The sequence below is a fragment of the Gambusia affinis genome, linkage group LG19 (genome assembly GCF_019740435.1).
Source record: "Gambusia affinis linkage group LG19, SWU_Gaff_1.0, whole genome shotgun sequence".
Lineage (NCBI taxonomy): Eukaryota > Metazoa > Chordata > Actinopteri > Cyprinodontiformes > Poeciliidae > Gambusia > Gambusia affinis.
In genome coordinates, this window is record NC_057886.1 from 5,116,920 (window position 1) to 5,135,550 (window position 18,631).

The 18,631-nt window shown below is 39.8% G+C and overlaps 1 protein-coding gene across 4 annotated transcripts in view; it reads left to right on the plus strand.

Moving 5' to 3' along the window:
* Positions 1–18,178, plus strand: part of usp43b (ubiquitin specific peptidase 43b) — a 90,774-nt gene extending 72,596 nt beyond the window's left edge. For all 4 annotated transcript variants that reach the window (XM_044100525.1, XM_044100523.1, XM_044100524.1 and 1 more), the window contains 8 exons: positions 6,186–6,289; positions 10,686–10,763; positions 10,884–11,013; positions 11,749–12,091; positions 12,874–13,032; positions 13,132–13,302; positions 14,572–15,654; positions 16,601–18,178. In XM_044100525.1, the coding sequence (XP_043956460.1) occupies positions 6,186–6,289; positions 10,686–10,763; positions 10,884–11,013; positions 11,749–12,091; positions 12,874–13,032; positions 13,132–13,302; positions 14,572–15,654; positions 16,601–16,611 (2,079 nt within the window). In that variant the 3' untranslated portion in view covers positions 16,612–18,178. The remainder of the gene's footprint in view (positions 1–6,185; positions 6,290–10,685; positions 10,764–10,883; positions 11,014–11,748; positions 12,092–12,873; positions 13,033–13,131; positions 13,303–14,571; positions 15,655–16,600) is intronic.
* Positions 18,179–18,631: the final 453 nt, after the last annotated feature.

The following is an 18,631-nucleotide window of genomic DNA, read 5'->3' on the forward strand; positions in this document are numbered from 1 at the left end:
ACTAATTAAAAAGCTATGAATACTTGGGTGCATCCCTTTTTCAAAAAATAAAATAAAATTTCAAAACATTCCACCTTAACATAATAGGGTAGAACTTTGAGGAAAGACATTCATTTAACCCATCCATCCATTTTCTGTTCACCCTTCGTCTCTAATGGGGTCAGGAAGGTTGCTGCTGTCTATCTCCAGCTACGTTCCAGGCGAGAGGCGGGTTCACCCTGGACAGGTCACCAGTCAGGGCAACACAGAGACATAAAGGACACACAACCAATTTAGAGAGACCAATAAACCTGACAGTCATGTTTTTGCACTGTGGGAGGAAACCGGAGAACCCGGAGAGAACCCACCATGCACAGGGAGAACATGCAAACTCCATGCAGAAAGACCCCGGGCCGGGAATCGAACCCAGGACCTTCTTACTGCAAGGCAACAGCTCTACTGTGAGGATTTGTTGTTTTTTAAAATTTAACCCAATTTAGAATAATAGTGAAACTTAACAGAATGTTGAAGAAGTGGAGCGCCGTGAATACAGGTGGCATCCTGCCACGCTGGATTTCTCCCGTATTCTTTTCACAATATTTATAAGATCGCTCTGCATGCATTGCGTTTGGATGTCACACACCTGTGGCCAATTATCTGAGCCAGTCACCAAATATTTCTGATCACACCATTGATCTCTCTTGCATATTTCTCGATGTTGTTGGCTACGGAATAGAATGTTGCTTTTGTTCCAGCAGAGTGAAATTTAATTAAGCTTTCTGTCAATCCAAACAACAGGTTGTTGTTTCCACTCCTGCTGTCAAGATTTCAAAACCAGAGAGATAATAATGCAAATTCAAACAGAGCTGTTCATCTGGTCAAATCAGTTATTTACTTCCTGGAAAATAAGTGGTCCTTGCTTGACGGTTGTGTGTTTTAACGTAAGTGTCTTGGTTTTTGGTCATGTAGCCAAACGGAATCGTAATCGCGCGTGAAGCCAGGCGACGTTTATTAGATGCGGTGTGGGTGACGATCTGTGCAGCGGCGCCGCTGGCCGGGTCTCGCTGTGCTCTCCAGAGGAAGAAAAGGAGACACAGATGCAGTGTGTTGGTGAACTCCTTCAGAGATCGTCTTTGTGCCCCTCGCCGTCAGCCGTTTAATTAAAGCCGAGCTCATAAAGCATAATCAGTTCGCTGGCGCACACCTTTGCCAGCGAGGGAGCGATGCTCAGAGCAGATGTTTGCTCCAAACCTTTCAACTCTACAGGATCTGTGGCTTTTTTTATGTTTTTTTGCAACACCAAATTATTCTCCCGAGTGGATTTTTAACTCATTTTAGTTTCACCAATGGTGCAGTTCCCAAAGCATAAATGTGACTTCTCACAGCCATTTTTTTTATTACTGTTGCTAACATCATTTAGCATGCTTTGTTTTAGCAGTAATATATGACCACAGGGGCAGTATCATGTATAATTAGCTTTTCTAAGCTTTACATCATGTTGTAATGTCATTCCCTCATCAAAAACATACCTGGAGTGTTGAATTATTTTTTTATTTATGGTTGAGAAGTCCTTTAATCTCCCATGGCAACCATGCAGCCGTGTAAAACCTAGCCCCGCCTTTGAGGGCACCAAATTGCTACTGGCTCCTTAAGACTAGCCAACAGCAATTAGCAAACAGCAGGTGGAACTGAGCTGAGCTCATTATACGAGCTACTTCTCAGTGCAACACTGATAAAAACGTTGTTAAAGGGTTAATAGAGGAGCCATGTTGTGATGACTTCCTGAAGACAGTTTTCAGGAGCTTCTTAAAGAGACAGAGGCCAAATTTCAAAGTGTTACGTTAGAAAGTCAAACTTCTTTTAAGTCATATTTGATATATATATATATATATATATATATATATATATATATATATATATATATATATATATATATATATATATATGCAATTTTTACATCACATAACACAGTTCTGTGATTGTGCTGTAAAATGGCTCCTGGAAAATACATCATACTGCCCCTTTGAAAGAACTCAATGTTGTTTTGTTGCTAAATACATTAAAACTTCTGCCGTTTTATCATGATAGGGATGAAGACGAGTCGGAACGAACATTGAGTTTAACTACTATTACACAGCCATTATCATGAAGCTAACACAACTAGATTGTGAATTAATGGCCACAGTTTGGCAACATCCCTGGCTTTAAAATTCAACTGCACAGTTTAACAAAACAAGGACCATAGCGCAGGGCATTCTGGGTAAATATAACTAACAGAAATGCGAGAGATTGAGCCATAGCGGGAGAAATGGCTCGTGGGCCTTTTACCAAAGACAAAAGAGAAACTCTACAGCCACTAAAATCTGACGCTACTCACTTTTTCGTTTACATTTCTTTTGATTGGTCCAATCAAACCGAGTCTACCAGACTGTCAGGTGTGGAAACACCCTTAACCTGAGGTCAGACAGTGTTGTGTTTTCCGTCCCGTTTTTATCTTTGCTGAAGAGTAAGAAAGGTTTACCCAAAAACAAAGGTTCTCTTAAGTAAGATATCAAAGCTGAGGAATAGAGCAAATGTTAAATCAATATGACCCTTCTAATGGTAGTATTACAGAGCAGAAAGCTGAACTAAAACCAGTCTGGTCTTAATTTACAAGATTTATTTATTTTCCCCAAATTTAACCCCATAACAAAAAAGTTATCTTGATGTCTCTCCCTGAAGTCGGCATTTCATTCACTGGAGAAAAATTGCAAATACTCCACAGACGCTAGAAGCTGAGAGTACGCTAATCCAAACGGGGGAAATGTTGAATAAAAGCGCCTGAACTGTCCAGCTCTATTAAGCAAACTGCCTTCTTGGAAACAAATATGGACAAATCTGTAGCTTTTTAATTGAAAGCAGCTTATTGGAAACGTTTTATTGGAGAGAGGGCAGCTCAAACTCATAAACCACCAAAACAGAACCAGAATGGGCCGCTTCCCACCGTGTTCCTCTGGCTTCCAGGCCGTCACACGCATTGAAAAAAAAAGAAACCAGCTCTTCTTGACCTCTTTCATCTGGAACCGCGAGGTAAAATCTCAAATTCACCAGAATAAATGAACTCATTGGAAATAGAATCTTCCTTGGATTCCTGCAAGTTTACATCCTCCAAACGTCCTTCACTGAAACTTCAGAATCAATTTTTCCAGGTTCAAAAACCAAGGATTTTCTCACGCTCTGTCATTCCTCTTGACAGGAGGCATGAGAGGAATTTCACCCGGACACTGTCCAGATTTTCACACTTAGCAATGACTTTCAGGTCGGCTTATGCTATTCTGCAACGCCTCAGTAGGAAAAAAACAGATGGAGATGCATTGCAAAACAGAAAATCTTGAACGCAACTTAACAACGTAATTAAGACTTTGATGAGATGAACCGAAACAATAGAAATCTAAATAGATGTATGCATTTGGCCCTAAATAATCAATATCATTTGAAAGCAAATCCAAAATGTTTTTAAGTAGTTAGAAACTGCAGCACAAAATTAAAATGACATTTTAAGAGAGAACCTGAAACGAAATTTTTGATCTCATCATGCAAGTACAAATCGAATGCCAATACCAACTTGATCCAGAACAGAGAGATGTGCGTATCAAAGCCAAAAGACATTGTGAAGAGTCTGTCTGAAGCTGGTAAAAGACTAATAAGGCTCACAAACCCATAGGGGCTGAAGTGCCACCCAGAGTGAAAGAAGGCATTTCTCCAAAAGCTGCTTGAAAAGCCAGATTACAGTTTGCAAATACACTTCTGTAGAAAGACCTTAAATGGAAGTATTATTTGTTTCCCAGGCACCCAGTCCCATTTTATTGCACAAACTTTTGTTAACTTGAGTTGTTATAAAAGATGGTTTACATATCAAATAATTAAAAAATATTTTCCTTACTAATTTAACACCTTAAAATTGGGCCTCTGTCTCTTTAAAAACTCCTCCTCCTTCTTAAACTCCGCCTCCAGGAAGTCATCGCAGCATCATTCCTCTGTTAACCCTTGAACAATGTCAGTGCACTGAGAAGTAGCTCATATAACGAGTTCAGCAGATCCATAATTCTGCAGCTCCCAGTTGGTTGCTAATTACTGCTGGCTAGTCTGAAGGAGCTGAGCAGGGCGGTCGCGGGGGGAGGGCTGCTCTTTAAGGCGGACGCTTGGAAACTTCGGCTCCAAGGAGGAGCTAGACGCACCCAAACATTTTTCTCAGCTGAAAGACGCTTGGGTGGTTGCCATGGGAGATGAGAGGATTTCTCAAGCACGCACGAAAGAATCGAGGCAACACTCCAGGTATGTTGTTGATGAGTGAATAACATTATAACATGATGTAAAGCTACAAAATAAAGTTGATCTAGCGTAATACTGCCCCTTTAATATTTTGCCGTTTGAGATCGACCAGCAAACTATTGTCACAACTCAGTTTTCCGTTCTATGAAATTTAGGGTATACATGTTTATATTCCTGACTTGCTTCGGTACAACCTAAGTGATGTTCAAGCAGTTTATGTTTGATGATGTTTAACATTTATCATTTAATTTTCCCTTAAGGGTTGCATAATCCATTGGGTATCAATATTTTCCAGGAATGGAGAAACAATCCCAGCTGCCAGATGCACAGCAGATCTGAGAAGAACAAGAGGAAATCAATTTCATTCTTTTGCAAAGCATGCCTTTATCCCTACATCGTACGCAGATCCCAGCGTAATATCTCTGTGCCTCAGAGGGGGAGGAGAGACATTATCACCTTATTTGTGTTTTCATTTTCCATCCAGCTCGCGTTTTTCAATCAAACGGAAGAGATTTCGAGAGCAGGCTGATTGTCTTGGAGGTATATTAATATTTTTGTTGGCAAAACTCTTCCGCCAGAGGACAAAAATAAAACTCCACGATGAAACTTTTTCTCTCACTTGTAAGATCTCAAAATGTCGGCGGCAGGAAGCTGTCGCTGCTTTTAACACTCCTAACCCCGTTTTGATGCGTTTCATTAGTTTCAACCTTCGCACACGGCAAATATGTCCACCTCAAGTACATTCAAGATTTTAAAAGTGTTAAGATTTTCTGAAAAAATAAATAAATTTCTGCATTTAAATGGCTACTAAGTCTGCCTGCATGTCAGCCTCCAGCAGAGCTTCTGATCCCAAATGTCACATTTTTGCAAGCCATGGGAAAAATTGAAGCTTGACCTGCTTTATGTAAGTTTTTTTTCCCTTTTTTTTTCAAAGGTTACAGTCAACGTCATAAATTTATAGGTCCAAACATTTGATTTGTTATCAAACAGAAATTTGTCAGAGTGCTCCATTTTGATGTTGCTCCCTACGGTTTGGCTGTTTGACAAGGGAAGATAAAGAAAGTTTTGCCTTTAGTACAAAGGCAAAACTTGTTTTTATATGCTAATTTTTTAACAGAAGAGCTGTGAAGTTATCATACTTTCCTTTTGGGTGTAGAAAGATGTCAGCTTGTTTAAAAAAAAAAAAAAAATAAGAAGTTAAATCATCTGGAAGCAAGCGGGTTTCTTCATCCGAATGTCTGTCTCAATGTGGAGCTAGCTTGTTTGAGCCTCCAGGCTGCATCTCATTAGCCGGTTTGGTGGATTAGCTAATTCTACCTGAACACCTACAACTTATCGTTTTCGATTCTGTTGCTCAAGTGAAAATCCAAAAGTTTTGTTCATTGAGGGAGCTAAATTTGAGATGTACTAAACTGCTCAAATTAGCTAAAACACAACATAAGTTAAGATGCTGATTCAGCAGTGCCTTGAATCAACGTTAGCTTAACATTTTAGCTGTTTTCAAAGCGTAGACATTTTAATATTTACTACTACAGCATTGTATTTCACATAGTTTTCATTTGGAGTTATTTTAAGAAGCTAATATCAGCTAATGCAAGTGGTTGACAGGAAGTGGAAGACACTTCCTGTCTTCCACTCCGTCATTTCCTCCAGTAATATCGGGCTGTTGATCAGGTGACTCACTTATCATGTGAAATGGGGGGGGGGGGGGAGTGTTTCCAATTCATGTCACCACTTCCTTCTAGTGCAAAAATCTTTTTATTGAAAAACGTGAGCGAATTTATTGTCGTATTTTCAATTTGCGTGTTTTTACGGGGAACGGAAACGCAGCCAGAGTTGTAGAAAAGCAGAAAGCTCGTCGGTGTGCTGACCATGTGTTTGTTGTGTCCTTTCAGAATATCAGAGTGCTTTTCCACATCCGCGTGGTGGGAGGGTCCACGTTTCACAACTACCTGTCGCCTCAGGATGGGAGACCGCTGTACCACCCCGCCGTCGACAGGTGAGAGTTTGAAACCGCACGACGCGCCGCGATTGTCGAGCTGGAGAGAGCAGATGTCCGGAAATATTCCTGCGTTTTGTCCAGCGTGTCGACTTGAGTTTTCGGTTGTCTGCCAGAGGGGATTTGAGCGACATGTAAATTATAAGCTGTGAATCGCTGGGTGTTGATTAGGCTTCCTGCTGAATCCGTGTCCTCAATCCCCTCATGTTTTTTTTTTTTTTGTTTGTTTGTTTTTTTAATGAACATAAATGATTGTGGTGTAGTCTTGTAATATTCTCTCTCTTTGAAGTTTCTATTCACTGCGTAATATACAAAAGATGCTTAATTTTAAAAAGATATGATTTGTTTGCTTATAAGAAATCAAACATTTTGTTTGCATATGAAATACTATGCATTGTTCAACTATTCATCGGAATACAGTACTCAGTAAATGTTCTCATATTTACTGAGTTTTCTGTCCAATCTGGAAGAAGCAGTGTTTTAAACTACCACTACTCTTCCTGTGCTTGTCCAGTCAAAACCAAGACTAAGGTGAAAGGTCAGAGGGGAAAAAAATCCAATCAAAATTCAGACCAAACATTTTTTAAACCAACTGACTACATTACATGTAATAGATTCAGTCTAAGGTGTAATTAGAATATCTTATCTAATTTGACAAAGTCACTCTTTCCGTTTTCCAACCCCACTCTGACTTTTCGCGTCTCTGCTGCGGTTGTGAAATAAGCTGCAGCGTCGCGTCGTTTCCTCACAAATGCAAATTCGGCAGCTCGCGGTTTGCAGAAAGGGAGTTGCTGATTTTTGCCGTCGTCCTGAAAGAGCTTCCATTTGTGCGGCTTAAGAAGAGTTCATTCACCCGCTGAATGGCGCTGATGGGACCAGAAGCTTCCAGGATCTTTTGAAATGCAAATGCGTCGCACGTGGCATCCTAGAAACTGGTGGGATGACAGCGCCGGAGCCCGAGACGCTGTCCCCATGTAAACGCTAATAATGTGTTTAAGGCTACTTTGGTCTTTTTCTGCGGCGTTACCTGCTATAAAATGTGAATGTTGGAGATGTAATTTATCATCATTCCAGGGAGTCACTACTGCTACGACTCACCACTAGTAGTGTAAAAGTTGGATCCTGAAACTAGAAAGAGTAAAGCTGAAATGCAAGTTAAAAATTCAGAAATAACATTATTGTGAATTCGTTCTCTGTTGCATACACAATGAATTAAACATAATATTCTTCTGTTTAGTTATTTGTACTTTTTTGGCTAATTTCCATTTTTTTGGTTTCCGAAATGTTTTTAGTGTATCTCAATCAATTAAAATGAGAATTAACTTTTCATTTGCTGCATTTAGCAAAGTGTATTGGACGTGTGTGACCAAATCTGTTCTGTTTTTTTTTTTTAGTAAAACCTGGCTGAATGTTTGTCTCATTAAAAGCGAAAAAGAAAAAGAAAAAAGGTTAATACAACAAAAGTTCTTTTTACGTTTATAAAAAGTTAAGATTTTCCAGGGAAAATCTCATCTTTAAAAAAAAATTACTATTTAATGGGCCACAAATGAAACTGGCAGAAACAATAGGTTGACCAACTTGGTCAAAAATAAAGTGCAACAAAACTTCTTTGAAATGGTCCAGAAAGTGAAATTCAGAATTGTAAAAATGACAGAAAATAAATAATAAATTATTACATCGCTCAGAGCATAGAATTAGACCGAATAGATCTGCCTTTATGGATCACATTGTCACTGATACTCAATCTGGAATTCTTTTTCCATATTGGGACCAATAAAGCTATTGATATCGTATCGGAGCATCCCTAGTTTCCGCTGGCGTCAGATGAACTGCTACGATGTCCATCCATTTATCCAAGTTCCATCACTTCCTGGTTCTATCTGGAGTCCCCAGAGGTTTGCTACGTTTACTGAAACATTAACGAAGAGAAAAACAACAACTGCTACGAGTTTCCAAGTCTTTTTCAGAGCTTAGTTGGTGATATGTGCTGCTCATCTCAGTGTCACGTTTTCTTTGAAGGATGATTTAAAGTTTTCCATCCGGAGGTGGACTGATGTTTGTCCGCTCTATTCAGATTGTCACCTCCACTGACCAGCCGTGGCAGCTGCGCATATTTCAGTGCTTCCGGACTCTTTGTCTCGCTCCATTATTAAACATCCGTTGCGTCACATAACACCATGGCGTCTTCACTCTGAATGTAGAGTCCCTTCATGGATTATTTACAGTTTCCTGCTACGGCATTCCGGTTTTCTTAATCTGAATGATGTTTTCTGAAAAAACAAGTAGTGAGTTTGTAACCAATAATAATAATAATATATATATATATATTTTTTAAATTGGTTCTAACTACCATAATTTCCGGACTATAGAGCGCACCTGATTATAAGCCGCACCCCCCTACATTTTTAAAGGAAACACATTTTGTACATATATAAGCCGCACTGGTGTATAAGCCGCATGTGCCTACATTGAAACATGAGATATTTACAAAGAAAGACGGTTAGTAGAAAGTGTTTTTAAAGTTTTAATAATATGCCGTAGCTTTTCTTTCTGAACAGCAGCAATATAGCAAAACAACACTAACAGGGCTGGTTTAAATAACATACGGTTAAAAGTCACGGAGAGCCGTCATCCTCTTCCTCCTGTGCACTGAAACCATGGAAGTCTTCTTCCTCAGTGTCTGTTTCCTTCTTTATCGGCCAGCTCGATTGTTTTTAACTTGAAAGCTGCATCATATGCATTTCTTCTTGCATTCTCCATGATGAGGGTCTGTTCAAGCTAATTTTATTCATACACTAAGGATGTTACATTAGTCTTCCTCTACAGATATATTCCAGGTGTCTCACGCTTGCCTTTTCTGCTCCAGCGCCCCTATTGGCCGTTGGAAAAAATGTATAAATAAGCCGCATCGTTGTATAAGCAGCAGGGTCGAAAGCGTGAGACAAAAGTCGCGGTTTATAGTCCGGAAATTACGATAATTGAGTTTTTAGGATATTTTCAAACTGAATTGCAACAGAGAGTTTCTGGTTTCAAAAATAACATAAACTGTTCAATATTCCACCTGCGCAATGATGTATGCAGGTGGAATATTGTATTTAAGATCCTGGTTGTGTCACTGGGACAGATATATGTGTGAGTGTTGTGTATAGAAGGGATTTTAAATCCAATCAAGCTTTGTTCTGAAGCACTTTAAAACATCCCCCACAGGATCAAAACATTGTATATCAACAACAGACGTAAAAAAAAAAATAAAAAAAGAAAATAAAAATTATCCTGGGGTTATAAACTGCAGAGTCGTTGCATTAACTTCTCGTCTGTCTGTTTGTTTCTGTGTTTTCCAGTGTACGTTTATTGTTTTTAGTAACTCATTGTGCCTTTAAATTGGCCCTCGAGGACAAAAAAGTTTGAGTTGAACACAAATGTGAAAATCAGACGGATAAAACAGGCGTAGAAGGAGCCAGGCAACGAAAACATTAACGTGGATGGAAAGGTCAGAGCGGATAGACGAGTTTTAAAGCTGCAGTATGTAACTTTTATATTTAAAAAAGTTTTATTTGTTAAAATTCTCATTCTGTTATGGCAGGATAGTATAAGACAGATAAATAATCTGTGGAAAACAAATCAAGCTCCTCTGCCTTGTCCCTGTGCCAGATGCAGAAATTCACCACTCAGTCAGAAACAACCAATCAGAGCCAGGAGGCGGATCTCAGTGCTGTATTTTTGTCAAATTATTTATTATCTTTGTTATTCTTGGCTAAATATGTATTATTTACATTGAGTTTGTGGCTAACAGAGGTGACGGATCTCTCTTGCTTCTAACTGGATACATTTTTCAAATTCTTTTCTTCTTTTTATATCGGCGTATTCTGGTCCAGAATACAGAGCTGTAACATTACTGACACCTAGTGGTTAGAAAGCTTTACTACGTTACAGAGCCTGTCACCAATTTACAAAAGGATCTCAGTAGTTTCAGGCTCCTAATTTATTCAAACGGGGGGGTTTTTTACCCCACCAGGATGGAATAATGATTAAATAAACAATTTAATACCTTTTGGAAACATGAACTGAGTGAACAGGTGTGAATTTATTGTGTCTTTTTTTTTTCTAATGCACAAATATATGCATACATTTCCACTAATAATAAGTTAAATGTCATAAGCAAGTTTGACTTCAACCTGATACCTTTTATAGTATGAAAGAGTAATTTTTGTTTATTAATTTTAAAAATTTTTTTTGTCAATTTAAGAATAAAGTTGATCTGGGATACTGAATCTCAGACCAACCTGTGTTTTCCTGGAACAAAAGCCCAAATTTGTTAATCACGATTGATTAGTAGAAGCAACAAAAAGGGAAAAATAAAACCTCTTCATCTGAACTGTTTTCTTTTGTCCATTAGGGCCCTGAAGCTGTGCGGTTCTGGAGGGCCTCCTCACGTGAAGCTGGTCATCGAGTGGGAGCACAGAGTCAAAGACTGGTCAGTGTGTTGCTCTGTCCCTCTGTGACGCCTTGTTGCATCGGTTTGTACGTTTTCTCTGACTTCTTTTTTCTTCTTCTTGTTGCTGTTGTTGTTGTGATTGTTGCCGGGGGGATACAGCCTGTTCGGTAACATCCACGAAGAAGTGGTGAAGGACGGAGACGGCGTCCGAAACCTGCAGCAGCAGCACGTCCAGCAGTTCAGCTGCACCTTGGACGAGTGCTTCCAGCTCTACACCAAAGAGGAACAGGTGGAAGTGGCCTTGGAAGACACTCCGCCGCAAAAACACTACATCTTAGTTTTTTTTCTGTCCAGTTCCTAGCGTAAATATTGTACTTCACTGAAAATAAGACAAAACTGGCATCAAAGTAACTTTTCAGCGAGGTGTAGGATCTTGTTTTGAGTCAGATATTGATGAAAAAGTGTAAAAATTAATGTGTACATTGCATATAGATATAAAGCCTAATGTGACCTCTTGAAAAAAAAATGTTTTTGTCCAGTGCAAATATGTTGGTACACTTGAAATAATAATACTATTAATACAAACTTACAAGTAGCTTTTCTGCTTGTTTTAGGTCAATAATTCCTTAATATTGATTTTAAATATTTACTAGCTCCACTGGCAATTTTTTTACTTATAAATGGAGAAATATGTCTGTCATAATTGAAAATAAATTGCTAGTGGAACTAGCACTTTATTTATTTATTTTTTATCAATATTTAGGAATTATTGAACGAAACCAAGTCCTATATTTTACTGAAAATTTATGTGTAAGTTAGTTTTGTTTCATTTAAGATGCAGTAAGATATTTCCTCTAGACTTGGTAAGATTTTGTGTTTTTGCAGTGTGTTTTTTGTTTTCCTTTCGCTTCACAATCACACACCGCATTGTCTTTTCTTGGTCTGTCTCCTGAAATGAACATTACGTTGGCCTCTTGTGAATGTACTCCGTCTCTCCATCTTTCCGGGCCTTTCCGTCGATCAGCTCGCCCCAGATGACGCCTGGAAGTGCCCGTACTGCAAGCAGCTCCAGCAGGGCGTGGTGAAGATGAGTCTGTGGACCCTGCCGGACATCCTCATCCTCCACCTGAAGCGGTTCAGGCAGGTGGGCGAGCAGCGGAACAAGCTCACCACCTTCGTGCATTTCCCCCTGGCGGGACTGGACATGACCCCCCACATGGTGAGCCGCAACAACGGCCCCCACCACGGCCCCCTTCAGCCGGGCTGGAAGCACTGCAGGCGGCCGGACTCGGCTCCTCCAGACTTCCTGTACGATCTCTACGCCGTCTGTAACCACCATGGAGGGATGCACGGTGGTCACTACACAGGTCTGGACTCCTTCAAGGGCTGAAACGATTAATCGTGATTAATCGTGATTAATCACGATTACCTGCCTTTTTTGAGTTTGTATACTGCTGCTGACAATTAATCGATTACTAAATTAGTTTACAATTATTTCAACAGTTAATCATGATTAGCCTAATTGATCTTGATAAATCTGAGTAATCATAATCATTGGTATTAATCGTGATTAATTGGATTTTCTGCCATTTTTGAGTTTGTTACTCCAGTTGATGATTAATTGATTACTAAATGAGTTTATGATCATTTCAAGAGTTAGTCATATTAATCATGATTAATTGTATTAATTATGATAAATGCAGTTAATTATGATTAATCATTGAAAATAATCGTCAGCTAATTTAGTGATCAATCAGTTGTCCAACTCAAAAAAGGAGAATATATGCATTTAAGATGAAAAACCTTCTTTGTCTGTAAATATGTTTTACCAAGCGTCATAGTTTTAGCTTCACGCTTTTCAGGTTGCATTTGAGGCAATAAATGTTTTTATGTTATTTCTTTAAAATAGGGATGTACTAATTTGTTTATTTTCATCTCATAATTTAAATCTAGTCTATAAAAAAATCTTGAGTGGTAAAATAAAAATTCTGCTGATTTTTACCCATGTTCTTCAAATTAATCGATTCATCGAGAGAATAATTGAAAAAATAATCATTATCTACATCCTACTTGTTGTTTTTTTTCTCACTGACGTAAACCCTGATTTTTTTCATGTGCATATCTCTCTTTCCCGTTGCTTTAATTGCAGCCTTTTGTCGAAACTCAGTCGACGGTCAGTGGTACGGTTTCGACGACAGCTCCGCTGAGCCTGTCCCGGAGGCCGAGGTCTGCACACGAGGAGCTTACATCCTCTTCTACCAGAAAAGAAGCACCATCCCTCCCTGGTCTGCCAGTTCCTCCCTCACTGGTTTGTCCCTCTTCTCAGTGATTTTGTTGTTTGTTTGTTTTTTCATGTGAAATATGTGGAGGAAAAAAAAAACAAAAACAATTTGGTGTTTCTGGTCAGGTTCCACCAGTTCATCCACCTCTGACCACTGGCTGGTCCGGCTGAACGGGGAAAGCAGTGGCAGCGTGGTCTCGGGGGTTCCCAGTCCGGCTCTTTTGGGACCGGGATTTGCTCCGGAGTCTCCTGAGTTGCCGGTGTTTGGAGACGAACCCAACAGAGGAGTAGAGGGAAGTGAGTATTTGTATTATAAAGAATGAAAACTACCTTACCGTAATTTACGTTGATGTGGTTTCACCGTTTCCGTGTTCAGGTGTTGGATGTGAACTCATCCAAAACCTCAAACCACATTTGGAATAATTCGGTAGCTTTGGCAGTCCAGCTAAACTCAAAACACTCAGAATAAAATTACCTCATCTGCTCCAAATTGTGACAATGCTTATCGAGTTACAGTGCAGAAATATTTCTAGTCCCTAAACTTTTGTTTGGGTTTTTTAGTGGGTTTTTATGTGAGTCGCCAATACAAAATAGTGAATTTTATTGAACTGTTCCCTCAAGATCTCCAGACTGTTTTTGATTTTTTATATATTTTTTTTGCAATAAAATCAATGATGTTCTTTTGCTACTTTAGAATTTCACAATATTTTTCCCCAGTAAATCCACTCAAAAGTCTACATATGGAAGAAACAAGATGAAAGAAAAAAATGACAAGAAGATAGATTGGACACACGCATTTTTATTCTCTAAATAACTTAAATATCTGGATTTTTGTTACTTGCCATGTCAGCGGTGGACTGTAATAAAGTATAGAAGAAGTAAGAAACACTGCCACCTGCAGGTCGGAGTTAGCAGTCACGTAAACTCAATGTTTCTGACCATTCTTGTGGAAAATTAGCAATAAACTCCCTGTCATACATGGGATCTGTTGATTGAGTTGTGCATTTTTGAAGAACCAGATTTTAGTTTAAGTATTTTAGAGTGTGTCTTAAACATCTTGAACCTCTGGAGACTGAACATATGCCCATAAATAACTCAAGCTAAGCTAAGTCACAAAAACTTAATAGTTTTATTCAATTCTGGACTTTGACTGCGCCATTCTAAACCATTTTGTAGTTGTTCCCAGTGCCTACAAAAACATAGTATGCTTTGGACAAAGCATACTATGTCTAAAGCATAGTATGCCTTAGACAACTCTCTAGCCTCTAACAACTTTCTTTTGAAGAATTAGCCTGTACTTAGCTCATCATCAACTCCGATCAGCATCCACAGAATGTGTATGCAATGTTTCATGGGAGTGTGTTCAAGGTAAAGAGCAGTGTTGGCGTCCTGCCACACTTAACATTTCGCTTGCAGACTCATTTTTATTCCAGTTTTGCAGTACTTTGTAGAAGTGTATTTCATAAAATCATGGGATTACCTCTGCAAAGAACTGTAAGTGGTTAAATAATTTGAATATGTCAGATTTTGGTGAGCGCATACCTGACATTTAATGTGTTTTTCTAGATGGCTCCAATCAGATGATGCGAGGTACCAAGGTTAGGAGCTTAAGCATGAGGTCACCTGCCAAACCCAAGGAGGCCCTGAACAAAGTTCTTCCACTGCGTTGGTCTTTTGGGTCCAAAGACCGCATCAAGCACCCGTCTGGAGAGCTGGTGGAGTACCTGGAGTCTGGACGCCGGCCCAGATGCACCAAAGACCCTATCATCACACTGGTGGCCACTCCGCCACAGAGGAGAGTCCTTGACGTGGGACAGGACTGCAGCTCACCCAGCGGCAGCACTCTCAGCTGTACGGACAGGCTCAGCTGTGACACTTGTTACTCTCCCAAAATCCCAGAGGGGCAAAGGCGAGCCTGTCTGGAAAGAAACGCGGGCCAAGGATCTGATAACGACGGAAACCTCCGTTCAAGAGATGATGATGGTTTGAGGCAAGGGTCTTTATCTAAGAGACTGAGAACTGACCAGGTCAGAGCTCTGGACTTCCACCTGCACAGAGGGGGCATTCTGGGTGGCCATATAAGCCACAGCGCTCCTCCGAGCAGAGAGTCTACGCTTAGAAGAACCACCGTTCAGGCGACTGGCCTCACCAGGGCCCAAAAAGACTTATCACAGATGATGGAAGGCAGGAGGAACCCAACAGGAGACGAGGGTCAGGGCCAAGAAAATCTCTTGTCGTTTTTCAAGCCGGTTTTGATGAGCAAAGACATTCCTAGGTCTCCAGGCAAGGAACAAGTGAGACAAATGAATGGTCACGAACAACTAGGGAAACTGGCGAGCAGCAATTTAGCCAAGCTGTCGCTTTCCAACGGGACTCTTCCAGCACCAGGCAGCAGCGTTCCCACCTGCGACGGCCACAGCTGCAAAGCCCACCCGGTCAATGGAAAAGCTGTTAATCAGGAGCCTGTGGACATCCAGCGGGCTCACAGCTCCAGCAACATCCAGACCAAGCTGGATTTCACGTTTCGCAGATGTGCCTCCCTCCAGAGGAACGGGGAGGTGGGGATCCCTCATGCGCACCGTGTCCTGCTGCCAGACAAGCCTGGCTACTCCACGCTGCAGCGGACGCGGTACAGCACCACCTCCCTGGGTAGGCAAAGAGGTCTCCACGAACGCTGGCTAAGATGTGTGGAAAGCCTTGAAGTAGATTCCTATTTAGTAATCTCACACTGAGAAACGAAGAAGAAGTCAGTGATTAATTTGAGTAAATTTATTCGCAGGGGGGGCAAAATTGTTGACAACCCTGCTGTTAATAGGGCGGTAGTGGCTAAGCTGGTATGGAGTTTGTTGTGTTGTAGATGGGTTGCAGGTTTGAATCCCTGCTACATGGGTCACTTTTTACCGTTGTGACACATTTTCTTCGCCCCAGGATAGCTGTTGCTACAATGTGACTTACCACCAATTATAAAGCTTTGTCAATATTTAGCTAATTTCTAAAAACCACAATTTCACAATTTCCGTGTTTCCATTAAATAAGAAACGCAACTTAAGTCTCACTTCAGTAAGTCTGTTAACGCGATAAGTCATTTAAAAAAATGCTGCGCCATCCTTCTCCTATGACTTCCTGTTGCCTTCTTTGTCTTTTCCGGCAGTAGTAACTAATGGTTGTCGATCGCATGACCCGGTCGATGCGGAAAAGGTTTTTTCCATTGCAGTTTTTGTGAAATACTCAAATTTTGGCCAAAAAAATCCACGTCATCATGGTCCAAAAACCTTTCATTGAAAAACGTGAGGTTTTTTTCAAAATTGGCACGTTTCCATTAAGTGTATTTATTTTTGAAATTCCAGAAGTTCCAAATATGTATGTAGATGAAATGTTTTTCCCCTCTCTTACCATCCTGCCCACTGTGTGCGTAAATATGGGTCGTCTTTCATCGTATTAGCCATTAGCTTAAAGAGTAAGACCTCTGAGTAATATCATATTTATTGTAAGGCTTTTTACACATCTTTACTAACAGATTTGCCTGCATCTGTTTAATTTTCATTGTGACACTTATGAAACTTACGATTATGTGTTTGTTTGTTTCCTACACAAGTGCCCATGTGACAGCCAAGAATGACGGCCAAACAAAAGGACCTCTCGCCTGGTTTCCCAGGAGGGCACGCAGAGAAGCGCCCTCTGCTGGAGGCATTGCTTACAGCGAACCACATCTCTATTTTTTATTTTTTTCATTGTACTGTTTTAGGTTCTCACCTGTGTGTGTCTTAAACTAAATCTATGCAGAGTTTTAAAAAGAATCTGAGGGAAATTACTAGTTTTTTGTTTATTTTTCGCCCTCCACTCACTCTTTTCTCACACTGTTTACTGATTTTCTTTTCTTTCATTTTTATTCTCTTTTTTTACTGTCTGTCTGAGTTAACCGTCAACATCTGGGGAAACGAGAGCTCTACGTTTGAACTTCCACGCGAACTCTCGGGAACGCAGGAAGTTGTTGTTTTTTTTTTGATGAGTGCAGTTTGTATTGACGCATAAGAAAGAAATATTTGCTCTACTGATGGGCCGGCTTATTAAAAGACTACAAAAAAGTACTAACACTGGCCTAAAAATTAAAACACTGGACAAAAATTGTTTGCTGTTATAGAGTCCATTTTTAAAATGATTTATTTATCAAATTAATGTATATATATATACATATATATATATATTATTAATGCACTTCTTTAAATGATTTTATTCTTTTTTTAACATGCGACTAACCTGTCGGATGGCAGATGGAGGCAGTGGCACATGCTAATTTTTTAAGTATTTGATACACGGAGATGTGGAAAATGATCCCATAAGCTGCTCTGACTTTTGGTGTTTTGATGGACGGACGCAGCAAGGATTTGTACGCTGGAAATGATTCTACCATAAACCAGCAAATGTAAAAGGAAAAAACAAAAACAAAGAAACAAATCATCTCGCATACATCTGCCGCCTTTATTGATACGATGCAACTTTTTCACCTTTTGTCACCTTTCATTGGACTTTTGTGTGCCGGACCAACATAAAGTAGTGTCTTAGGTTTAAATCTTACCACAGTGTCTCGGTTGTATTTATGTCTGGACTTTAACTGGGCCATTCTAACACAGGAATGTCAATCTAAATAATCCCAAAGAACATCATAGCCCAAAACTGTTCATACACCTGGTAGATTTAGGTTTAAAGGGGTTTTTGTTCTTCTTCTTCTGACTGGAAAAGAAGGCAGAACCCTGACTTGAATCTGATACTGACAGGTGGAGGGAGTTGAGATTAGGGTGATGGCAGGGAGGACTTCCAGCTTTGAAGACTTTGAGGTCATCACCAAATCCTGGGGAAAAGATGCAAAAAAAGCTGCTCCGCAATCATTTGAAGGGCTTAAATCCTATAATACTAATAAAAAACATTTTTTATTGTTTATTTAGAAAGCAAAAAAATAAAAATTAAGAAGCCCCTGTTTTTTAATGAAATGTAAATAAAAGCGTCCATTTTACATCGCGTTCTGACCTTTTAAGAAACATCTTTGTTGAATGGGAATCATTTTAAACATGAGTCCGCCAGAAATACAAATAATTTTGGTCTTGCTGTGACTCTAGCTGAATATTTAGGCTCGTTAATCCGCTGGAAGACGAACCTCCACACCTTTCACCTTTCTTTCCCCATGCTGCTCTTCCAGATTTATTCCACGTTTGACACCAACTAAATGACGCCGTTCCTTCTGAAAATAAAGTCTCCCTGATGCCTGATGCCACCATCGCCTGTGTTTCACAGATCTGCTCTGACCAGAGCAACTTCTTCCACCTGCTTGCAACTGAAAGCAGCACTTTTCATGGCTTTTTTTTTTCTTTTCTTTTAACCATCAAATCCAGAAATCGGCTACCTTTCCAAAAGCGGTTAGCTGTAATAGATTTTATGTAGGAGTATTAGAGTAAAGATGAAAAACAAGCCATTTTCTGTTCCACCTCACTTTATGTTGCTCTCATATAAAATCCTTTAAAAATGTCTACAATGCCGCACAATGTGGAAAAGTTCCGGGGTGTGAATACTTTTGTGATTTTTTTTTTTTTTTTTTTTTTTTTTTTTGCAGAACGTCTCATAAGTTGGTGTG